General features: G+C 32.5%; 1 protein-coding gene across 2 annotated transcripts; it reads left to right on the top strand.

Annotated features, from left to right (window-relative positions):
- The first annotated feature begins 213 nt into the window (after positions 1-213).
- On the top strand, positions 214-15,265 carry LOC132716971 (uridine-cytidine kinase 2-like). 2 transcript variants are annotated; one of them, XM_060700318.1, is made up of 7 exons: positions 214-536; positions 2,070-2,244; positions 4,049-4,145; positions 4,888-5,030; positions 6,445-6,542; positions 10,778-10,826; positions 11,511-15,265. In XM_060700318.1, the coding sequence occupies exons 1-7, from the start codon at positions 438-440 to the stop codon at positions 11,621-11,623; spliced, it is 774 nt and encodes a 257-aa protein (XP_060556301.1). In that variant the 5' UTR covers positions 214-437; the 3' UTR covers positions 11,624-15,265. The 2 variants fall into 2 exon arrangements, with proteins under 2 accessions (XP_060556301.1, XP_060556309.1); XM_060700326.1 differs by having other exon boundaries at positions 219-536; positions 2,085-2,244.
- Positions 15,266-27,222: the final 11,957 nt, after the last annotated feature.

The following is a 27,222-nucleotide window of genomic DNA, read 5'->3' as shown; positions in this document are numbered from 1 at the left end:
AATGCTTCCGGGGGATCACACATTTTAAAATATCTAGATATTTTCACATAGCTGAAGGATCATGCCAGCTTTGAACAACAAAATTTCCACAATTACCCACTATACACAAGTATATACATGTATATAAGTTCTGTACCACGCCTCGATAGAATTAGAGGTCAAATGTCGCATTTTTATATGAATTGCAATAGTGGTGTTCTTCCTTAAGTTTTAGTGTCTTGTTTCATATACGCACGTGCCGTAAAAATAAAGTTTCTTCATTCTATTAAATTTGATCTGATTCCAGTTTTAACCATACTTTTTTGCATTATTTCTTATTATCTATTTTTTTGGGTATAGTGTATCTTCCAGATAATGTAGGACAAATTATATTTTTCTTTAACCTTGACCTCACTGCATTACAATATTTACCAATTAGGCTGGAAAAAAGTATAAACATGGCAGCCGTGCGCGATTTAGGACATCGAGGGAACGGTGTAGATCGCGTTCCAAGACCGTTTGTCATTGGCGTGGCAGGTGGTACCGCATCAGGAAAGGTAAATGTGCGATCTTTTGTTTTGAATTTGCGCATCGAATTAATAAATAAGCAGGTTTTAATCTCAAGTGTCGTGTATTTCGGACATGGCATTTTCGGATCAAATAAAGAATTTTAAAAGATGTCTACATAGACTTAAAAGTAAGTGCAAGTCAGATCAGGACTTGAACAAGGGACCTCAGCAGAGTTACAAATGAAATTGCTGAATGAAAACATTGTACTATTTGTAACTGGCAAATGAAACATTTTTGCCCAAATTGATCATTCTTTACTGTGTGTCATGTTCCAACAGTAATTAAATTTGTTCTCATTTAAATCGGTTATGGGAACAAATGCCACTTATCTTTGGCTTGACGGCAATCTCCTGGATAAGACCCCTATGTATATTTCAGAAGTTAAACTTGTATATACATTGTAATACACTAAAGAAAACGGAATGAACCTTATATATACTCCTGGTTTAGACCCCGGATATAGCTGACTTGACAGCTAATGTATATACTATTAGGCTGTCTGGCCCCAAATGTCATGGAGAAAAAAAGCTACATCCAGGAATAGACACCGGGAATGAAACCAGGAGTAATACAAGGTTCATTCCATTTTTAGTTTATTATATACAAGACAAGTTTTACTCCTGAAAAATACATACATGTAGGGGTCTAATCCAGGTCAGGCATTCGGCACCTTTTCTTGCCAATGATGAATAATGATCAGGACTCTGATCTGCAGACTTTGGATTATTGTTTTGCAGATCTACAGACTGAGCTAATGCATATTTTCTCATTCCTGCTCGCAGAACCATATCTCACGGTTCAGAACTGTACACTATTTAGGGGAGAAGATGTGTAAGCGGCCGGATACATTTAGCTCAGTCGGTAGAGCCGCGGTATGGTATTCCGAGGGTCCCGGGTTCGAGTTTCGGTCAGGCTGCACATTTTTCTCACCCTGTGACAAATATATATCTGGCATTTATTGTGTACCTTAATGCTATTGTAATCTCACTACCTGATTTAAGTATTAAAATAATTTTTATCTAAACTACAATGTAGATGCTAAGGTTTATATGAACTTAGTGTGTCTTGTGTTTCAAATATTGGTAATACCGTAAAATTCCTAATAAACGCCCCTCCCCTAATAAAGGCCCCCAGGCCTTTTGATAAGGAAAACAATCTACTCATCAGTGCTGAACTCATAATTAAATCCATATTTTCATTCAAATCTTTAAGAATCCATTTTATTTTATAGTAAACAACAATATGACATTGTATAATATGAACTTTAAAACCTTAACACTTTTTAATGTTATTACCAACACTTGCTAACACTAAATGTATTTACAGTGATTTTTGGAGTTAGGAAAAACTGTGTTGTAATAATAGCCCCCCTTTTGGAAAATGTTTAGCCCCCGGGGGCATTTAATAGGAATTTTACGGTATGTGGTATTCACGAATTGCAGTTTATAAGGTATTTTAATGTCAGTGAAGGTTTTATGCTTTGATATATGTATGGGCATATATATTATCATATTAATTAGGTCTTTTGTTTACAGTCAACAGTATGTGAGAAGATTATGCAACAGTTAGGACAAACAGATGTTGATAGGAGACAGCGTCAAGTTGCTATTATTGGACAAGACTCATTTTACAAAGTATTAAATGATGCTGAAAAAGAACAGGCAGCTAAAGGACAGTTTAATTTTGACCATCCAGGTAAGTTTTAATAACAAAAGCATGTTTGATTATTCTGTGAACATTTTATGGGCTTTCTGTCATACTTATAACTGTATGGATGGATTAGTAATTTAGTTGTCATGTAAAGAAATAAAATTTTCACTGATAAGGGTGATCAAGATCACTGAATATCAGTTATCTAAATATGTCGATATAACTTCTGCTAGGGTCACATGTTATCTATAAGGGAGTTTGCACAAGAGTTTTTGACAATTACAAGTATGTAATCTTCCATTTTATACGAAAATATTTTATTTGAGAGTAATTAATGCACAAATGGAAGAATTAATTGTATTTATATTTAGTCACAGTGTGACAAATTGATTAATTAAAAAAACCAAACTGTGTAACATACGTGAAAATTGGATATCAATTTCTGTCTTGGTGCAGCCATGCCAAAATCTCATTTACAATGTATGTTTACTTACTTAAAAATAGTAAAATTGTGTTGTTTCCATTGAACCAAAAAATTGCTCTGGATAACAAACATGAATACTGTTACTGTACATAATGAGAATTGTAAGGTTCTGGAACAAAATATGCTGCAGGGATGGAAAATTCTTTTCAGAGCCACTCGTCCTGCAGGAGGAGTGGCTTCAAATTTCTACTTGTCGAGCATGCTTTGCTACTCGTCCGATTTTGATTTGATTTTCGAGATAAACTTTGCTATTGCAATGGAACAGGAAATAAAGCTTGTGTGTTAGATTAGCACACTTTTAAAAGGATTGTCTGGCACATTCCAGTCACAACGGTATCCAATTGACAATGCTTTTAGAGCTTTATAAAGTGTGCAAATTATAAATAACCTAAAACACAAGCTTTGATTCGGGTGTTCCATCGTTTTAATGTAAACACACTGATTTAGAGAATTCTAGCTTTCTATTACATCAGCAAATTATTGCTTTTCCTGCGGAACAAGCATACAACAATTTTGTGCTCGTCCTGCATTGATGTCTACTTGTAAATACGAGCAGACGAGTGGAATTTTCGATCCCTGTGCTGCTATTTTAAGCATGATTTCTATCATTCACAGTGGTTCTTCTCTTTTCCTCTTTGTGAGTGCATATCATTGAGAAGGCACAGGGCATCAGCAGATAATTTAAGATCCACTGCAACATGAATGACTGCAAGTTTGCATGCTCTGGGCTAGGTTTAAGGCAGCATAACTTAAGTTTGTAAGAAGTTAGCTGCTGATGTTCTGTCTAAAGCTGAGGGTAGTAGTCCTAAAATGTGGCAGGGATAACTAGAAAAGTGTGCTAGGGCACTTGAGCCCCTAGCACAGTTTGGCAGCTTGAAAGGCAGGCCCTTTGCTTGCATAACAGCTCTTTCCAAGACTACCTAATCCTTTTCATATTGTCTTGGGCTAATACTATACATTTAGGTTCTTATTAGCCGCCTTATGGTGACCGACTTTTGGCCCAAAAATCATATCTTTGGCTGATACTCTGGAAATTGCATGGAGTTAAATCATCGCCACTTTGTGCTTCATGACTGGTGACATGTCTGGGGATTGTACCTGCTTTTTGTGCCTTAAAGGGCGGATGGACCTTCATTTAGCATAGAATACATACATATACACAATGTTTTTCAGGCAGGTTATGTATAGCATTATACACTTCACAGGTAGACTTAAACTTAAATTTTGAGAAAAACAATGCAGTATTTTTGCATAGGTTGAAGAAAAGTTGAATTTGAATTAAAGGGGGAAATAGGTGATTTATATGATCATTCTTAAGTTAGGGGGCAAAAAAGTCCTTGATTGATATTTTTTTCTATATTTCAGAGGCCTATGATTATGACTTTATGTTTGAAACAATGTCAAAAATTGTGCAAGGGAAAACAGTGGAAATACCATCATATGATTATGTCACGAATTCCAGGTAAGCACACCCTGTTTCATGTATGATAATATACTGGTGCCAGGTAGTCTGTTTGTTATGTACTGGTATCATTCACTCTTGTGGAACACTTTGAATATTAAGGGTTTTCTTTGCAGCTTCAGCACAGTGATTTTTTTACACATTTTGGTGTATATCTAAAATCTTGAAAACTTTACAGGTACTTCTTTAAACCTGAACAAATTGAAGCCTTGTAGATTTATTTCTTGGTCATGTGTGCTTTACATAAATTAATCTAGGCAATCACACACATCGGCAAAAACAGACTATTGGTTAGAATGAGAAACAATAATGTTTCCAACGGTATATTATACATGTACTTTCATTTTCAAAATTACCCCTCATAAAAGACCACTGTTTCCCACATGGAAGAAGTTCACATATTGGATACCTACTGGGAAAATATTAATTTCAAAACTGGGCTTTAAAGAAAGTTTGTTTAACTTTCTAGATAATCTAATATATTGATGATTTAATTAATTAAATTTAAGCCAGCAAAAGTTTTACTTTTTCCATAGAAACTTTTTCTCAGGCTGAAAAAAATGTATCTTTGGTAATAATTCTTATAAGACTGCATTCAAATCCTGGAATGATGGTTTTAAATCAGCATTTACAATTTTACTCGAAAGTGTTTTGTTATATGATACAATCTAAATTTATTAATGATATTGAATTAGACATTATATCAACATTCAGCTTTATTAGCATTGATTTTGTTCTGTAGGAAAAGTTCGAATCTTGCCATTTATCCGGCCGATGTGGTCCTGTTTGAAGGGATTTTGGTATTTTATTGGCCAGAGTTACGGAACATGTTTCACATGAAATTGTTCGTCGATACGGATCCAGATACCAGGCTAAGTAGAAGAGGTAAATATTCCATTAACAGATTGGTAAAACTAATATGTAATAGACAGACAAATGCCTGTATGCATTTGTGTTAATATTTTATTCATCTTAACTCCCTTGGACAAATCACTTGCCTACTTTTTATTTTGTTTTAAGTGTAAAAAAGTCAAACTTACTGTATATATAATGCATTTGAGTGAAAGTTGCAAAAATGCTAGATATAAGATGTTCAAGCATATGCAATTAAAGTCAGAGAAATGAGACTTGATGGTACAATTGAGTGGCTTGCACCTTGCTATCAAAACTTGGAAAAGACCTTGATTTATTTCATGTGAGAAGGCTTTCAAACTTGATAACAGAAGTTTTAAGGTACAAATCTATGCGGTTTTACTGATCTTCCAGGCTGTGCTTGAAATAAAAGGTACACATGAGGTCTTCTTGTGCCGGCAAAGCTTGACGGTCGCCGTATGACCTTAACAGTGCTTATGCGACTTGAAATCCATTAAGTACGCAAAACAGACTTGATGGAAAATATTCTGACATGCTTACTAGCTTATTTTGCTGAGAAAATTAAAGGCTCTACCATTCTTGATGGTTTGATTGCAAGCAAAGAGTTTACAGAAGACTATTATCCATACATCTTAAAAGAAAAATATTATTCTGCATCTCTAAATAGGATACAAAATATTATTCTGAACCATTTACCAATGATTTTATGCATGTGCCATTCACTCATAAGGGAAAATATTGGCATATTTCTTTCATACATGCATTTTAAAGTTATTCTTTTTTAAGACTATATCATTTGAAGACTACAGGTATCAAAAGTATTGCTTTTATACACTGTAATCACTACATAGGAAATATTAACTTGCTCTTGAATTGACTCTTTACTGATGTATGTGGTTTAGTATAAGTAAAAGTTTCCATCAGAAATAACAACTTGGAAGGATCAAATAATATTTTTGAGAGCCACTCATTCAAAACAAACATAGTGCGTTTGCGACCAGCATGGATCCAGACCAGTCTGCGCATCCGCGCAGTCTGATCAGGATCCATGCTGTTTGCTTTCAGTTTCTCTACTTGTAATAGAGTTGGTAAATGAACAGCATGGATCCTGATCAGACTGCGCGGATGCACAGGCTGGTCTGGATCCATGCTGGTCGCAAACGCACTACGTTGGTTTTGTCATGACACGGCACATTTGTCCCTTAATTATATGATCGGGCTACAATTAACCAATCGCCCTGCTGTTCTACTTGTTAAATCCAAGTATTTATCTTTGTAATGGTTATTAAATATAGAATTTCGGTTATATTTTGGTGAATATAAAATTTTAAAGTAAAAAGTCAAACATAAATGAACATAATTTCTGTTGAATTTGTATATGCATGACCATAACGTACTTAATGAAATTGTGTTTTGTTTGTTGTAGTTTTAAGAGACACCAAAGAGAGATGTAGAGATCTGGATCAGACCTTGAATCAGTACACAAACCTTGTTAAACCTGCTTTTGAAGAGTTTTGCCTTCCAGTGAGTATGGGCAATGTATATGTAATGCTCCACTAGGAAAAATGATGTTTATCTTAATTACTGTCTTAAATTACTAATTCATTCAATAGAACATATTAATATATTAATTATATAATAATATTAAGTACAGTTTAACCTTAAAACTGCTGAATTTCTTAAATGGACTTGTCTGATTTCTATTTTGGAACAGTCCATTATCAATTTTAAGGGATATTAGGCTGAGAATTTGAAGCTGGCCAGCCAACAGCATAGAGCCTGGTCAGACTGCAGACCAATCTCAATCACTTTCCACTTCAGCCGGGTAAAGGTTAAAGGATTTTGTATGAAAGTCAAAATACTTATTTTACTTTTTAATAATTTTTTGTTAATTTAATAGAGTGAATAAGATTTTAAATGGAAGGTCTGTAAAACAATGAATAATTATGTAGGTCAGGTCTTTTTCCCCCTATCCCACGGGTCCGAATATGGGCCCCATTCCCCATCCAAATTATGATTTTTTCTCCCAATCCCAAAAAATACTCCCAATCTAGAAGTTAGCAATTTGAAAGAAAAAGTACCGCAATTTCAATTTTCGTAAGGCGAAATAGCGTTACGGAATATATTCATGTTTTGCAAATAAAAACAGGATTTTTGATTGATATCAGTTTAACATTTTAGCCTGTCCTTGTATTTTTGACAAAAAAAGCTGAACAGTTTAAGTAAGATTTATTAGTCCCCTACCGGTTTAACCGGAGGGGACTTTAGGTTTACCCTCCGTCCGTCTGTCCGTCTGTCTGTCCGTCTGTCTGTCTGTCCGTCTGTCTGTCTGTCTGTCAGTCCGTCAGTCCGTCTGTCCACAAAACTGGATCCCGCGATAACGCAAAAAGTACTGAAAATATTTTTATGAAACTTGATATATGGATAGATGGCAGTATGGAGATTATGCACGTCTTTTTTTTTTCTTCCTATGTTGAAAATTCTGGTTGCTATGGCAACAAATAGTCTGAAAATATGGCAAATTTAGCACATAAACTGGATCCAGTGATAACTCAAAAAGTACTGAAAATATTTTATGAAACTTGAAATATTGGTAGATGGCAGTCTGGAGATTATGCACATCTTTTTCTTTTCTTCCTATGTTGAAAATTCTGGTTGCTATGGCAACAAATAGCCTGAATTTCAAGATTTCTGATTTAAATTTTTCAGCTTTTTCACTATATGTTCTTTATTTCTTAAGGTGTTTACTTCAAACTTTAAATATAAGTTTCTGGTCATCAACCACATCATATGTGACAAGGCTTATAACTCTAGCACAAAAAATATCAGTATTACCTCCCTTGAACTTAGATTTTTTAGGGGAAAAAATGTTGTCTTTTTTAAATAACTTCTTTATTTCCTAATGTATCTACTTCAAACTTCATATATATGTTTCTTATTATCACTCGACATTTTTGAGAAGGTTAAATACTCTAGCAAGACTATTTCCAGAATTATGTCCCCCTTGAACTTAGATTTTTTTCGAGAAACTGGTATTTTCACTCCAACTTCTTCATTCCTTATAGGATTTACTTTAAATAATATGACAAGGTTGTATAAACATAATTTCCTTACTAAGCATGGAAACTTAACACATTACTGTGATATAGACAAACTTATTTTATTATGTTTTGTGGTTGATATTTTCAAATACAGACTTCATCCTCAAATTCATTATAAATGGCAATATACAGGAGTGTATGACAATTAAAGAACTTTTTGAGGGACCGGTAGGGGACTACTGTATTGCCCGCAATACTATCAAATGCTTGTTAAGATTTATTTTAACAATTGTAACACCTTGAATGCTAGCATATTTTCCTAAATTGGCAAATTTCACGATAACTTTTTTTTGGTCATTCTAAATCACTTAGAAATTTATCAACAATTATATCAAGCAGCATTTTATAAGAAAATCCAAATAATTCATCCATATTTTTTCTTTCCAAATTTGAAATACTAATGGAAGATGTGCCTATTGTAGACCCATCCACTTCAATAGTTGTTTGCCCTTTCTAAAGAAGTTTATTTAAGAAATAATATATCCCAAAATGTGTTTTTTGTGTCGCCTCTACGGAGTAGTGGCGACATATAGGGATCACTTCTCCGTCGTCTGTCTGTCCGTCTGTCTGTCTGTCCGTCCGTCCGTCACAAAACTTGTCCGGACTACTGCTCATAAACTACTGGTGCAATTTCATCCAAACTTTACAGGAATGATCAGTACCAAGTCTAGTTGTGCATATTGTCAGCATTTTCCGGTTCAGTGATTTTTGTCAGAGTTATGGCCCTTTAATAATTTTTAATTTTAAAGTTTGTCCGGACTACTTCTCTTATACCACTAATGCAATTTCAATGAAACTTTACAGGATTGATCTGTAGCTCAAGTCCTTGCGCATATTGCACGGGTTTTCCGGTTGAATGATTTTTGGCCGAGTTATGGCCCTTTGACAAAAAGGTGTTTTTTTCTGTCGTTGCCAGATACAAAAAAGCTTGTCCGGATTACTCCTCATAAACTACTGGTGCAATTTCATCCAATCTTTACAGGAATGATTAGTACCAAGTCTAGTTGTGCATATTGTCAGCATTTTCCGGTTCAATGATTTTTGTCAGAGTTATGGCCCTTTAATAATTTTTATTTTTAAAGTTTGTCCAGACTACTTCTCTTATACCACTAATGCAATTTCAATGAAACTTTACAGGATTGATCTGTAGCTCAAGTCCTTGCGCATATTGCACGGGTTTTCCGGTTGAAATGATTTTTGGCCGAGTTATGGCCCTTTGATAAAAAGGTATTTTTTTCTGTGTGTTGCCAGATACGCAAAAGCTTGTCCGGACTATTCCTCATAACCTACGGGTGCAATTTTATCCAAACTTTACCGGAATGATCAGTACCAAGTCTTGTTGTGCACTGTCCGTCTGTCTGTCTGTCTGTCTGTCACAAAATTTGTCCCAACATGAAATTGGCCATCATGAGGCGACACATGTGATTACTGATCGCTCTTGTATTGCTCAATAACATCACTATTTGGAGTTCGGATGCGGGGAAGTATATCACAAGGGCGTAGCCCGAGTGATATAATGATGCGCATCCGAACGACATACAGTCATTTTATCAAGCAATAAAATCACCGATTTGGATATTCGATTCTAACACGACATCAACAAAAAAATGCTGCCGTACCTGATATTAAGCTAAATTGCGCCTGATTTGTTTCCGTACTTATTGTCAACGCGTCACATTTTTTGTGGTTATGTCACGTGTATAATGATTACGTCACATGTCAAAATATAGAACGTCAAACAGTGACTTTATAGCATAATAATACACACTGTCGGTTCTTCTATGTTCAATAGGGAAAAATGCAGGTCGTATTAGAATATGTGATAAACATCTAACGTGCTCTAAAACAACATTATTTAAACATTATTAAATTTGTTTGCACTTTCTAAAGATGGTACTTTGTGCCTTCAATTTATATCAAGAAATGCAAAATGTGATTGAATGCGATACTATAAGTTTTTTATCATAATTCCCTGTGTTTTGTTTAACAAACATTGAATTTGGCAGGTTTTTATGAAACTCAATAAGTATTTCCATTTTATTGTATATAAAAAAGCTTAATTTAATTGTACCGCTCTTTTACAAAAGAAGGAAGCCAAAGATGATAAATAGACAAAAAATATCTTTATTATCAACAACATTTCTAAGGCTTGACAGATTTTGATGAAACTTTACAGGAATGATCCTTGCCAAAGCTAACAAATAGAGAAAAAATGTCTTTTTTATCCATAACTTTTCAAAGGCTTGGCTTTTTTTGATGAAACTTTACATTTCCTTGTAAAAAAATGTCTAAAATTGTTTTGTCTCGAGACTGCATACCTCAAGCCGCAGAACATGATCAATCCTTAGCTAAAACCCTCGGCATACTTTTTAATGAAACTCAATAGGAATAATGAACTTTAAACATTCTTGGTTTAAGTTTTGCCTGAAGGATCAATCCTTACAGTTTTTTGCAAGTAATCACTTGAAACTTAACATGATTATACCATTAGAATTGTAATTGAAATGTCATTATCCAAGACCTTTAAGCTCTGGCTTGGATCTAAGGAAGATTATTGCTGGATAAGTTTTGATTACCATTTAACCTTTAATATAAATTATATACCTAATTAGTAGACATGAAAATGCTTTAGCAAAACATAATCTTTACTCATTTCAGACCAAAAAATATGCTGATGTGATAATCCCACGTGGTGCAGACAACACAGGTACATTATGATAAAAATTATGTTTATCATCATGTAAAAACTTTTAAAGGGACTCCACTGAGGTATTTTGACATGATGGGACTGAAAATATTTTTTCCAGATAAATGTACCATTTGATGTAGGTTTAGACCACTAATCTTTGTGCAAACTTTCAGATCATTCGCGCACTTTGTTTTTCCAGAATAATTATTCAAATTGTAAAAAAATGACCCAAAATGAAAAGCGTTTAAACGCTTTTTACTCAAATCGGGCTAAGAAAAAAATAAAAATACGATTTTCAATTTATTTCAAAGTATATTTCTTAACTATCTTTGCATATATTTCTGTTTAAAGTGCCCCTGCTCATTTATGTAAGGAATTCAAATGTTATGTTTTTAGGCTTTTAAACCTCAGTGGAGTTTTAAATTATAAAACACTAAATGTTTTCACTTGGAAATTAACACATGAGTTTAAATTGTATATGTTGGCAACTTTCCAAGACATTATTAAGTCGTAGAATCATTGTGTTTCATTTTACTGAATTATGTCCCCTGTTCTGAGTTTTCTTTATTGTTTTTGTTTCATTTCCACAAACCCATTCTGTTTGGTAGTTTAATTTTCTAGTTTCAATTTGAAATTTCAATTTCGCTACATTTACACAGACTTTGTACACTATTATATATTTTTTTGTCCTGTTTGTTTCAGTTGCAATTGATTTGATAGTTCAGCATATCCAAGAATTGTTACGTCCCCAACCACGTGAAACTACCAGACGAGCCAGGCATAATTCTGATTCATTTGTTGGAAGGCCACACTAGCAGTGTGTTTTAGTTTTTAATGAACTTTAAAATATTAAAACAATTTGTTGGAAAATGGTGTCAAAACAATATTGACCTGTAAGTCAAGTGCAATCATTATTGGGGTGTAAGATAGATTGTTCAAATCATGATGCATTTTTAACAAACCAAGTCATTTTTGTGCATTTTACTCCACAGTAGTGTATTTGAGTTGTTTCCCTTTGTTCGTATAGGCTGGACAATTTGTGAAGCAACATTTCTCTACAGAACCATATTTAAGTACTGAAGAATAAGGCAGTTACCTCCCTTTTATAAGATCAACCATTGGTACTTAAGGTATAAACAGTTAAAATATCTGCAAGATGACAAATTACTTTCGAAATGTATGTATTTATATATTGAACTGTAATGTTTAAGATTTTAGGACCTTGATTAAGTGATTCCAAGAACAATTTTGTTAATTTTATCAATTTTATAATTTATATATACATGTTAATCTCACAAAAAATCCAGAGATAAAATTTATAGGCGTATGTTTAGAATTTCATATAGACATAAAGACCAGATGATAATAATAGAAAACAAATTTGATGACTCTTCACCCCCCCCCCCACACACACACACTTTCCCACATGTTTTTGGTTTAAATGTTTCTGTAAACATATTTCAAGATAATGCAAAGTTTAATGGTATTTGAGTGTGTATAGTAAAGGTTTCGAAGATCTCATGTTTAGGAATTTGTCTAGATGACAGTTTCAATTGTTTTATTCTGTAAGATTTTTTTACAAATATTTATTGAGTTGGTTATCATTTTGATTAGACAGATTTTGTTATGGTTTACTCCCAATTGTTTCCTCCTCCATAGTTTGTATTTTTCATGATGTACATTACATGATTCATTCCATTGAAGATTGATTTGTTCATATATAATCTATACTCTTTCATTCATTATCAAGGTTTCTTCATGTGTATAGAAACACTTCATTTACATTGTCTCTTTTATTGTCAGATCTTATGTTGTCAGATTTATCTCAAAATTGCATTGTTTTTCATGTTTTATCTGTATTTAATTTGTGTATTCATTAATTTGTGTATTCATCTTCATTAATGTCCATTTTGTGTAAATTTTTTATTATTTGATTTAAAAATCTGTATAGGGTATAAGCTACATTGTGTTCATGCGGTGGTTGTTATGGAACATACAGTGTGACATGTACATGCCATTCCATAAAATGCACCGTAACAGCGGGCGGAATTTCGGAGGTTATGAAGTCTCATTTTGTTTGGGAAATTACATTATTTCTAAACTGTTTGATAGAAAATGAAATAAAAAGTGTCATAATAATAATAATTAAATCTATTTTTCTACGAAAGAAGATTCACATGACTGACACCTCAATTAATATTTTGATAGTTACATTGAATGATAAAGGCTACATTAAACATTAAATTTAAAAAACAGAACAATATAGTACTTCAGGCATTGAGACATCAGTATCAGGTCACATAGCATTAATGTAGGGCAAAAATGTATCAGCGGGTCTACTTTTTCAATTAAATCATTAATTGTGATCATCCATGTTTATACTTCCAATATCCATGCGCCCATTCATCAATATTATGGTGAAGTATTAAATAATCCAGATTTTCTTGCTAAAGGAAACAAGGACTTGACCCTGATAGGGTTTGAACCAATGCGGCTAGCGATCATTAGATTACTACTCCTACACATTAACCACTTTGCCATGACCGATTTGTGTATAGCCTTATTTTTTTTTATTAGTGTACAAGCTTATTTATTAGATTTGTGTATCATGTTAATTTTTGGATTTTGTATTATCTAAGCTGATGGATTTTTGATAATTTAAAATGTTGAATTTCAGTAGAATCCTTACTGTTGGAATTGTGTATAATTGTAATTGTTGGACTTCTGTGTGATCTGAGTTTTTAGATATATTATTGATGTACATGGTTTGATTTATTCACTATGTATATTTATCACACACTCATGCCGATTTTGCGACTCCGTAAATCTGATATTGCATGGCCGTGCATATATTTTGACGTGACGTCATTAGCGTTATACAAACATATGTAAAGACGCGCTAAATGTTAGCGTTATACTATAGGGTGTCAATGAAAAATGACTCTTATTTCACTTAAACCGGTTTTTATTTTGGGTATGTGATAAATAGAAAATTAAATTCGTGTAAGTTCAATACTGAATTTATTGCACTCGTTGAATAAGAAAATATTATGCTCGCCAGAGGCTCGCAAAATATAATTTTATTCAACTCGTGCAATAAATTCAGTATTGAACTTACACTCATTCAATATCCTCTATTTCTTTTTATTATTTTTTTTTTTTTAAACTATCATTATTTGATTCACCTACGTATATTTTAGTTCACATGAGCCTGAGCACAAAGTGCTCACAGGTTTGTGTTTAGAGGTGAACTTTTGTGATGGAAGTTTGTCCGTTGTATGTTTACCTAATTTGTATCTCCTCTAGAACCACTCGGTAGATTTTGACGAAACTTCACAGGAATTATTCTTGGGTTCCCCCTGTATAAGTTAAATAAATGTTTTTTTGTCTGATGCATTATCAAGTCAATAAATTTAAAAACCTTCAATGTCCAGAACTACGACAAATGGCCTGTAACATAAGCTTGTGGTCATCTGAGGTCAAGACAGTAGTATCCCTTTATTGCTCTCTATTTAGATTATAACCTATAATTCCTTGTGGTCAAAATTCTGGCCATCCCTCGAGTTAATAAGCTGATTTATACTTGTATTAGAAAACACTTTAAAGTCTTCATTATATAGAACTTTAATGTCCATGACTTTTATTTTTGTAATGTAGCATTGCTATGTTAACCTTTACAGAAGTGGCATATATCATATCCTCCAGCTTCAGGTCATTAAATATACATGTATACAATTATAGAGTTACATAGTTAAACAAATATAAGCTTTCTAGTGGGAAATAACAATGCCAAGAGCTTAGAATTCAGGGATTTTTTCCAAGATTTTGGGAATACGACCCATATCCATGGAATTGGGAATTTCAGCGATGTTTTGTTCAAAATTGAGAAAAAATGCATGACTGAATTTTTACAGTGATTAAATGGATGCAGACAACTACTGTCTATGATGGCATCTTCAAACATTTAAGCACTATTACAGTGAAGAAGCCTTTATTTTCAAAAGATTTTTTGAATTTTTATTCAATATTTTTATTTTTTAACTTTCAATTGGGAATTTTTTCCTGTGGATTGGGAAAATAATATACTATTTTCTATTGGGAATATGACCCAATAACGGCTATAAAATGAGCCAAAAAAATCCCTGTAATTAACAATGCCAAGAGCTAAGATATTTAGTATGTAGTATTTCCTAGCAGCCATGTTGAAATGTTTTGATAAATTATGCAGCTTTAATTAAAAATGACAACCTAAAGTGACCTAACTACTAAATTTTGCATTGAAGAATTATGACCTTTTCTAGCAATGTATCTCAGGTGAGCAAGGGCTATCATCATTCTCTTTTTACATATTCAATTGTATTGATTGTTAATATTCAACCATCATTTGTACATCCTAAATCTACATTAAACATTTTAAAATTTTTTGTGTCTAATTGACAATAAAAACCTTTTGATCACATTTTTCGTATAGCTTTTTCTTTTGAACAATGGACACTTACTGAAAAAAAGCTTTGGGTATTATATTATGCACCTGATTGTTCATCAGTCTATTAGCAGTTTTCATGGCTGGTCTGAATCTTTTGAACCGATAGAAGGAAATTAAAACTAGCGGGCAGAAATGTTTACCACAATGAGACGATTTGCAGAGTTTGGGGCTACCTGTTGGCCCTGCCATGGTGAGACTTGATTTATTTAGACTTTTAAACTGCCTGGACCTTGGATGTCACATATCATCATAAGGATTAATATAGAGATAAAAATCATAAAACAAGTTTCTTGATTTGGTCTGTCTAGAGTTAAAATTGGTCTCTGTCTTATATAGATTTATATTATTTTATAAAAAGATGTTTTTTTCACAAAACACAAGTCAAAGAACTTAGATATATATTTTTTTCTATTTGACTTTTACAATTTTATTCAACTTAAGACCAAAGGTAAAGAAATTTGTTTCATCATAAGGGTTACTTGGTTTTACAGTCTCATGCAGAAAATTTTAAAGCTACATGACTCAAGATGGGCTGGTTTTTCAGGTAAATCAACCTTGAGGAAATGTACATAGACTTTAAGAAAAGCAAAATTACTTACAATATAATACATTATTTACATGATATGCCCAATTAATGACTCATTTTGCTGATCTTGACAGGTTTACTTCTCATTAAGTGTGCAAAAAGTGTCGCAATTAAACCAACTTGATTATCTTCGTGCTTTATTCTCATATAATGCGCATGGCAACCAGACTGGCTTGATTCTCATATAATGCCATGACAACCAGACTGGCTTTATTCTCATATAATGAGCATGACAACCAGACTGGCTTTATTCTCATATAATGCGCATGACAACCAGACTGGCTTTATTCTCATAATATGTGCATGACAACCAGACTGGCTTGATTCTCATATAATGGGCATAGCAACCAGACTGGCTTGATTCTCATATAGTTTGCATGGCAACCAGACTGGCTTGATTCTCATATAATGTGCATAGCAACCAGACTGGATTGATATTCTTATAATGTGCATGGTAACCAGACTGATTTGATTCTCATATAATGTACATGGCAACAAGACTGGCTTGATTTTCAGATAACGTGCATGGCAACCAGACTGATTTTATTCTCATATATTGTGCATGGCAACCAGACTGGCTTGATCATCATATAATGTGCATGGCAACCGGGCTCCCTCGAATCTCATATAGTGTTCACTTTTACAACCAGACTGGCTTGGGATTCATATATTTTACAAACACAGTGTGGTAGCAGGATTATTTTAAATCATACAGTGGTCAGATATATTATGCTGCAGCTCTTAAGCTTTGATACCTTCCAAGGTTTTCTTTCTCTTAACTTTCAGATAGTATCACTAAAATACTGCTATTCTTTCTGTAGAACATAAATAAGCAAAATGAAATAATTGCTTACTTTACTTCCTAGAATAACCAGTACTGGTGTTATTAAATGATAATTCCTCTAGCAGGAATAACTTACGTACAGTTGCAAAAACAATCAAACCTATCGAAAGTCAAACAGTACAGAACTGGTATAAGTGATAGATAAGATTTTATTCAATTATATCATTTATTTTCAAAACAGATCTACATTGAAAAAATATTAGGGATGTCATCTGGAGTCCTTATATTCAAATGTTCTCATCACGATTTGTTGTCTCTGGTCAATTTTCAGATTTGATTTTAATTGATGCAACTTTCATTGAAATGTCCAAACTTTGGGAAAAAAAGTGACCGTACAAGTTGTTTTTATGCCCCGCCATATAATGTCTGAGGCATATAGTGTTACCCTGTTCCGTCATTCCGTCATTCTGTCATTCCGTCATCATCAGCTTCCGTTCATTATCTCCTTAATGGTATTACACATTCAACTCAAACTTGACATATGGATATGTCAAAGTAATGCGCAGGTTAAGTTACATTTTGGTCATGGTTCGATGATTTTTGGCAGAGTAACGCCCCTTTTCCGTTCATTATCTCTTTAACGGTATTACACATTCAACTCAGACTTGACAAATGGATATGTCATGAAAAAATACAGGTCAAGTTTTAATTTGGAAATGGTTCTATGATTTTATGCAGAGTTATACCCCCTTTACTTTGAAAATAATATGAAATTTTCAGTTTCCGTTCATTATCTCCCCAACGGTGTTACACATTCAACTCAAACTTGACATATGGATATGTCAGAGGAATGCGCAGGTCAACTACGAATTTGGTCATGGTTCGATGATTTTTAAAAGAGTTATGCCCCTTTTCTTTGAAAATGATATGAAATTTTCAGTTTCCGTTCATTATCTCCCCAACGGTATTACACATTCAACTCAAACTTGACATATGGATATATCAAAGGAATGCGCAGGTCAAGTTCAAATTTGGTCATGGTTTGATGATTTTTGGCAGAGTTATGCCCTTTTAACTTTGAAAAAAGGAAATTTTAGTTCTCATTCATTATCTCCCTAACAGTTGTACATATTCAACAACAAATTACAGATATGGATATGTCATAAGAATGCATCGGTCAAGTTCGAATTTGGTCTTCGTTGGATGATAGCTGACAGAGTTATCCCTCTTGAACTTTGAAAATTTTTAAGTTTCCGTTCATTATCTCCCCAATGGTTGTGCACATTCAACTCAAATTTGACATATAGATACATCTAAGGAATATGCAGTTCAAGTTTGAATTTGGTCGTAGTTAAATGATTTTTGACAAAGTTATTTTTCTTGAATGTTGGAAAAATTTTGAATTTTCAATTTCAGCACTCGTACTTTTGTGGAACTGTATGTACCCATTATTTTGGCTACAAATATGCATCATATGTAATTTACAAAAGGTTAACACTGAATAGTTTCAGTGCCTTGAACTTTGTAAAGAAATGGTTTGTGTTAACATTGAATAGTTTTAAGGGCTTTGAACTTAAAATGAAAAAGATAATTCATGCAAACAAATTTGGAACTAAATATTATAACATCTGAAATTTTGGTTGCATGCAGGGGCATCCGTGGCATGATGTCACATTTCTAGTTTGATAAGCTTTCATTAGGTATATTTGATAAAAAAATTCTAAATATGTAAGAAAAATAATTATTTATTAGCAAATTGAATGCTTTTATTATAAATAAAAACATTACAAACTCAAGATTGAAATTTAATACTACATGTAATTAGATACATGCACTTAGTATATAATATGAGAGTTTTAAGATCCTCGAATTATTATATCAGCTTAGAATTTTGAACCTATATTCAACGTTACATTTCATTACCCTCAAAACAAATATCCTGAGTTTTCATTTATTTCCCCTTTTTTTCAACTGGAGTTCATTGCAATTAAAATCAGTAGTAATGTTCCTTTTTATTTCATTGAAAATAAGCAAGTTATTTCCCATAGTTTAGTTTAAGTATGTTTGATTGAAAATCAAAAAGCTATTTTCTATTGTTCATCTTGAATTTAATAAATATAAGACAAAAAAAAAAAAAAAAAAAAAAAATAAAGATTAAAAATAAATAAATAAATAAAATGAAATGGTACTTTATCTTATCTATCTGTTATATATATTTCACAAGAATTATTGTGTATTTATTAAAGGTAGGTGTTTTCTATGTTTTGTATAATTTCATTATAATTGTATGTGTAAATTTATGAATATAAAATATAAGAATGATATATCGCCAAACCTGTGACCAAAGGCCACTCAAAATGGTCCTTTTATACAAGTGGTCCTTATTTGAGGGTTACTTTGTTCTGATTTATGAACAAATGAAAAAAGTGTATTTATTTAGAGCGTGTTATTTATTCAGAGATGGTCTTTAACTCGGGTTTGATTGTAACTGATAAAAATCTTTGATATGTTGGAGCAAAGATGTTTGAGCCAATCTTAAAGAGAGCTCTACTTAGGTCATAAAGGTGTTAAAATGCTGAATTTTATATTCTTACATAGAGCAACTTTGGTACATAAAATGACAAAAAAAATAATAATAAAGTAATAAACTTAAACTGTTAATGTCAAATTATTCATAGACAGACTAAGTAGTAGCTCTGATTTTAGAGGGTTGCATTTATCTATAATCAAAATTGTTTTATGTCTCATTATAGGTGACTGTGATATTCCAATACGAATGGTTGAATGAATTATTCCGGGAGCTGGCAACAATCATGTTTTTCATAATAACGGGTTATAAGTTTAAACCTGCCGCTTACAATCCGTACCTGCGGGTCCCGACAGAGGAAGAGGATGAGGAAATGGAGATGGATGAAGTGTAAATAACAAATATTTTATACTAATTTGTATCCCCACAAACAATGTTTAGGGGGGATACATAGGGACCAGATTGTTGGTTGTTCGGTTGGTCCGTCCGTCAATCGGTTCACATCCTGGTTTCTAGACGATAACTAGAGTTTGGCATGAGTTATTGTAATCAAACTTGGTATATAGCATCCTTATGTAGAAAACCTAGTAGGTATTGCATTTGGACTCCTGGGGTCAAGGTCACTGTTACTAAAAATAGAAAAATGGTTTCCGGACAATAACTAGAGTTAGGAATGAGATATTGTAATCAAACTTGGTGCATAGCAAACTTATATGAAGAGTCAAGTTGGTATTGCATTTAGACCCCGTGGGGTCAAGGTCACTGTAACTAAAAATAGAAAAATGGTTTTCAGACAGTAACAAGAGTAAGGAATGAGATATTGTAATTAAACTTGATTTATAGCAAGTGTTTTTAGAATTAAACTTGATTTATAGCAAGTTTTTTTTTTAATGAAGATCCCGTTTAGATTGCAATTAATTGAAATATAATTCTTTGTACACAGTTGATACTTCAATTACTATAGTAAAAGTTTTTTTTTCAGACCACTTATTTTTCAAAAAGTCAAAGTTGCTGGTTGGGTTATTAATCACCTTCAGTGATAGCTCAATTTTATTCTATTTTTGACTTACTGGATGTGATGCGTACATTGCTTAAGTTTATAGTTCATGTTTTTGTTCACTACAGACAGATACAAAGATGGACAAACCATCTAAGATACATGTACTTAGTGTTGTGTATAAATAGCTTAAATATTGATTTTAGATTGAAATACAAACCCTGGAATTATCCATGATAATGCATCTTAACTTAATGATAACTGGACATGATGATGACTATACATGTAATTATCTTGATTTATTTCAGAATAATCGGAAAATCGGCATCTTTGGACACATTAAAGAAGGTGAATCAAGGTAACCGCGACGAAAGTACAGGACCAAAACTACGAGAAAGCAGTCACGAGTATGATTGACATAAACTGTCACTATCGCATGTTTGACTGACATAAATTTTCCAGTCTCTTATGTGTAATTGACATAAATTTTACAGTCAATTATGTGTGATTGACATAAATTTTCCAGTCATTTATGTGTTGTTGACATAAATTTTCCAGTCACCTCTGTGTGATGGACATAAATTTTCCAGTCACTTATATCATAGACATAAATTTTCCATGTAATAAACAATAAGTGATATGTGTATATATTTTTAAATTATCGTACTGTGGTATTATAAAATATGGTGGAGCAGAAAGGACAAAGATAACAAGAAATTTATTTATTATATTTATAGAGCAGTATTATGATGTACATGTATAGGATAGATATATCTGTGAAAAACAATATTTAATTTAACTATACTTAGAGACTGATGTAAAATATTCTATCACCAAAATTTATGAGTTACATGTGATGTGTGCATTTATTTCAAAAATTGTTCTATGAATGGTAAATTGAAGTATGGTGGACAAGCATGAAAAGAACTTTATTTATTTTCAAAGGGACAAGAATAATATTGTTTTGTTATGAATGTAAGAAATTGTGTGCTCTAACATACAGTTATACATATTGACTTATATTCAAATGACAAGTCTTCTATCAGTCAATGAATTTAAGAGCCCGAATTCCAGTTTTGAATTTATTCTACTATATATTATTTAACTAAATTTTCTTAAAATTTTCACTGGCCCGAACTAATTTTCACTGGCCATGGGCCACTGGCCAGTGCTAAATTTGATGAGTGTTGTAATAATATAATGATCACTTCTGTCTTGAAAATAGATTATGCTGAAAAGTTTATATGTATTCAGATATCACTATTTTGTTTTTTTAGGTCGCTATTTGACTTACAGATAATGTATAGGTAACTTTAAGTCTGAAAGATGTAATATGTGTTCTAATATTTAAACTTTTTGCACCAAAAAGTTGTAAATTCAGCACCGTGCTACTCTGGGATTGAATACTATAGGGATGGAATGAGCCCTGATTTACCTTACATATGTCAAATCATTGCTTGGGTTAATGTAACAGTTTTAATTTTGGCGCCAAAACAGCGAGATATATGTCCAACTTGTAGTGTATGGACATTAATGAGCATTTTACTAATGACTGTCCCCTTACGTACGGAATTACCTTTCCCAATAGCTTAAAAATCCAAATATATAACGTCCCACTATTCATTAGAGAGGGAGGCGTCATGATGCATCAAGAAATGCATTTATATTTTTCTTGTACACTTTTAAACTGCATATAAGAGTGGTGATATTGTTTAATGTAACAAAGTTATTTAGTCTTATGACTCTATAAATATTTAATATAATTTTATTTATTGTAAATTTAGAAAATTTTCAATTTATTTTTAATTTTTTTTTATGTTTTTCTTTTCTACTCTTTTCTCTTCTATTTGATGTATAGCTATTAATTCACATGTCAGTTCAGCATTTACACAATTCATTGAGTCTGTGGTTCAGATTGTTGACTTCAAACCACAGACTTACTTCTCACTTCTGTAGGTTCGAGCCACAAGTTCAGATTTTTCATGTTAGAAATCTATCCAGCTAGCATACAGAGTATCGGTGATTCTATTCAGGTGCCTGTTTCAGCCTGGCGTAATGCAGGGAAATCCACTCAAGGTCTTTCTCCACCAGTAAAGCTTGGAAGTCGCTATATGACATTTGTTTTTGTGTAACTTTAAACCGAACCAACAAAAAAAAAGGAATCATTGAGAAGTTTACACTAGTTTACACGTGTCATTCAAATTTGTTTACAAATGACTTTTAAAGTGTGCAACCATTTTCTACACTTTGCACAATGTACATACAGTAAGACAAATAGTTAGCGGTCCAAGATGTTACTTTGTGTATTTGTGGACTTAAAACTGAGATTTTATGTAGATGTGACTTTTTTTAAGATTGTAAAATGGACAAGTCCATTTAAGATATTTTGCATAGAAAGGGTTTGAAAAGCTTTCCTACAATTTCATCATCTTTCGTATGTTATATCCACTCTAAAAAGAACATATTGAATTTTTAGAAAATACAAAAATATAAGTAAAAGTGTTATAGAAATTTTAAAATATAAATTTTGATCTTCATGCTCAATCTATCAACACTTTATGAACATGGGACCTGGCGTTGAAGCTTTAAACTTGTTTTCTGTGCTTGGCCCCGAATCCCAGGATTTTCGTTTGTCATTATATAATCTACTGGTTTTTGACCTGTCCAATCAAATACCCAAGATCTGAGGTTTAGCTGAGAAAATTTTTTATAATCTTTGTCTAAAATTTTTCTACAGAGAGAAGAAAAAATAGGGTAGACGTAGAAAACAAATTTGTGTGTATATATATATATTTCTTTGTTTTTGTGTCGCCTCTACGGAGTTGTGGCGACATATAAGGATCACTTGTCCGTCGTTTGTCTGTCCGTCTGTCTGTCAGTCTGTCCGTCCGTCCGTCCGTCACAAAACTTGTCCGGACAACTACTCATAAACTACTGGTGCAATTTCATCCAAACTTTACAGGAATGATCAGTACCAAGTCTAGTTGTGTATATTGTCAGCATTTTCCGGTTCAATGATTTTTGTCAGAGTTATGGCCCTTTTATAATTTTTATTTTTAAAGTTTGTCCGGACTACTTCTCTTATACCACTATTTCAATTTCAATGAAACTTTACAGGATTGATCTGTAGCTCAAGTCCTTGTGCATATTGCACGGGTTTTCTAGTTGAACGATTTTTGGCCGAGTTATGGCACTTTGATAAAAAAGTGTTTTTTTCTGTGTTTTGCCAGATACACAAAAGCTTGTCCGGACTATTCCTAATAAACTACTGGTGCAATTTCATCCAAACTTTACAGAAATGATCAGTACCAAGTCTAGTTGTGCATATTCTTAGCATTTTCCGGTTCAATGATTTTTTGTCAGAGTTATGGCCCTTTGATATTTTTATTTTTAAAGTTTGTCCGGACTACTTCTCTTATACCACTTATGCAATTTCAATGAAACTTTACAGGATTGATCTGTAGCTCAAGTCCTTGTGCATATTGCACGGGTTTTCCGGTTGAATGATTTTTGGCCGAGTTATGGCCCTTTGATAAAAAGGTGTTTTTTTTCCTGTGTGTTGCCAGATACACAAAAGCTTGTCCGGACTACTCCTAATAAACTACTGGTGCAATTTTATCCAAACTTTACAGGAATGATCAGTACCAAGTCTAGTTGTGCACTGTCCGTCTGTCTGTCCATCTGTCACAAAACTTGTCCCAACATGAAATTGGCCATCATGAGGTGACACATGTGATCACTCTTGTTAGTAAATTGTTCTAGTCTTACCTTACAATCAAGATATTGCACATGGAGTTTTCAGGGTCATTCTTTAAAAGGACTCCACTGAGGTTTTTGACATGATGGGACTGAAAATATTTTTTCCAGATTAATGTACCATTTGATGTAGGTTTAGACCACTAATCTTTGTGCAAAATTTCAGATCATTCGCGCACTTAGTTTTTTCAGAATCATTATTCAAATTGTAAAAAAGTGACCCGAAATGAAAAGCGTTTAAACGCTTTTCACTCTAATCGGGCTAAGAAAAGCATAAAAATACGATTTTCAATTGTTTTTTCAAAGTATATTTCTTAACTATCTTTGTATATACATGTATTTCTGTTTAAAGTGCATCAGCTCATTTATGTAAGAAATTCAAATGTTACGTTTTAGGCTTTTAAACCTCAATGGAGTCCCTTTAATAGGTCATAAACCTTTATTAATACTTCAGTGATCAGTCAGTTTCATTTTATGCCAGACATGGCGTCTGGTATGGCAATTTGAAATCACTAGGACATTTGCTAATAAATCATTCCGTTTTAGATCAGTTCCTTTAAATCAATATATTATTGTTATATGTTTTATCTTATTATTTATAGCGAGCTCGAAGAGCTAGCCCGAACAGCCTTCTTGCAAAGCTGAACACTGTCCTAACAGTATCTTATGTGGAATATAGGAAGTGGAATATAGAATTTAGATATTTGAAGCAGACTATAAAATTTATATTCATTACGTGGAACATACGTGGAACATAGAATTTAATTATTTTATGTAGAATATTGGATTTAGATATTCCATTATTGTATATACATTGTATAAAATTATGAATGCTTAATTGTACATATTAATTCAACTAGATTATTATTATTGAAGGTTTGTAAATTATTGCTTTTTTATTGATAAGCATGTGTCCAATATATCCAGTATTATCCAGGAAGACAAAACTCATAGTAATATGCGATTAAATTCAAGTAATTTTGTGGGCATACAATTCTTTGTTTTTTGTCAAAAAAGAGGACATTTTCGTTGATTTTAAAATTTGATGACAGTTAGTATAAATGCAAAAAATGTTATGCAAAAAATAATCTTACAGCCCATGATGAAATGAGATACTGTTGGATCTTAAATTCGTTTTTTTTTGTATTTTTTTGTTTGATTGCACAACAGGATTGATAGATTTCTACTCTGACCTTTAATTTGAATATCAGTAGATTTAGCCACAAACATGGTCATGTGCTCTTTTGTGAAGAAATTCTTATTGTTATCAATTTATCTGATACCTAGAATAAGACAAGTAAGGGATCATGCATTAGGTTTATAAAACAGTAAACAGGACAAAGACAAACCATAGCTTTGTGAAAAGGGGTCATGGTCAACTATAACAAAGAAATAATGTTTTATCTTGATCTGGTTGAAAGGCCATTCTTATTAGGTTAAAACAGTTAACCAGGGTTATAAGGATTTAATATGTTATATACTAGAACTTTCACATGCAAGCATATCTAAACAAGAGCCTCGTTTTGAAATATTTAAATATAACCTTGGCCCTTAAATAATGTTGAACTTTCTCATAAGAAATTCTTGAAATTTTGATTGAATGTATGGGAAAACATTGGTGATTAATGTAGACATCTGAAATGATTTTAAATTTAATCGGAATTAAGTGATATTATTTTCTTAAAAAGGTGGAGCTGATAGGTCTGTAAGCTTAGCTTTAGTACAATATCAGTGTTATCCACACACTTGATTGCGTAATACCACCTGAATGGTGTTATGTCAGTTTTAGTGACACACTTGATGGTGTAATATTCACAAAGAGATCATGATATAAAGGTCACACACTTGTACCTAATATTTGTAAATTGTATCTGTTGTTATTTCTTTATAAACTTATTGTTACCTTCTTGCTTCTTCTATCTCTTGATTAAAATTGTAAAAATTATCCTGCTTTGTTATATTTCAAATATTTCAATATTTTTTTCTGTATTTTATACCATTAACCTGCTGGTGAAGATTGAATCTAATCGTACAACCAAAGTAAACCAAGACAAACCGGGACATATGGACCGTCTGATCATGGTCTGCATCAGTTAATCTTATTTTTTGAAATTTCCTTAAAAACAATGAATGATTTCTCCAGATTGAATGATGGACACAACCAGTTAAGATATTTAGTGTTGAAAAGAGATGAGGATTAAAAACAGATTGTTTGTGATACAGATAGATGCTCCCAGCAGCAACCTTCATAAAAGTTGTAAGGAATGTTGCAGAAAAATAGAAAATTATCTATATATAGACCAATTGATCATGACCCTATTGACCTGATTGTTAAGTAGATGTCAAAATAAAATAAATGAGAACAAAAGATATTTATATTTCACTTTTTATTTTCAATTTAAAACCAGAAACAAATTACAAGTATTTATACACGTACATATATGTTGATGAAATTGCAAGAAAAAGGATGATGATTCAATTATCAGATTGGTCATTAACCATCATTTTATCAACTTTTGAAAACAAAACCTTTCTTAAATTTACCCAGGAAACATCTAATCTTATCATAATAACATTTTTTACGACAATATCAATTCTTCAAATACTTTTACAAAGTAAACCAGCTTCATAATTCTAATTCAAATATATTTGTATGCCGTTAGTATGAATTATTACAAAGGGCAGAAACTTAAAATTATGCAACCAAAAGTTACGCATTATTTTATATTGCATATTCCTGACTAAGACATATCTACCTAAGACGGTTCATGTCAGTATCTCTAATTTTGAATCAGTTGTGTCCGGGCAAAATAGTAAAATATGAACAATATTACAATCATGGGCAATAATACAAGCGTTGATAAGCAGTCAACCTGTCGGACTAGTGATCTACCCCCAATTAGGAGCATGAAGCAAAAAAACTTTCTTATACACTTCATTTTACGTAATGAGATTCTTAACTTCATTACATGAAAAATTAATTTCCGTACTAAACTAAATATGAAAAAATACAAAGGACAATAATTCCAAAAATTTGAATTAGAAAGTAATTGAACTTCCCCTTTATGAGTTTTATCAATATATACATGTTTTAAAGTAAAGTTAATACCTCTTATGACATTCTACATACAAAAAATATCAATCGTTGAAAATTATACAAATTCCTAATAGGAAAGCAATATACATGTATACAACAAGAACAACTAACAAAAGTACATTGATCAACTGAAACCCATTGCTGTTCAGAACAATGAATAGGAGTTAATGAAACAATACCT

The sequence above is a fragment of the Ruditapes philippinarum genome, unplaced genomic scaffold (genome assembly GCF_026571515.1).
Source record: "Ruditapes philippinarum isolate M1 unplaced genomic scaffold, ASM2657151v2 ctg594_1_1_1_1, whole genome shotgun sequence".
In the NCBI taxonomy this organism is placed as follows: Eukaryota; Metazoa; Mollusca; class Bivalvia; order Venerida; family Veneridae; genus Ruditapes; species Ruditapes philippinarum.
Note: the sequence above shows the minus strand (reverse complement) of the source record. Positions and strands in the feature narration are given on the sequence as shown.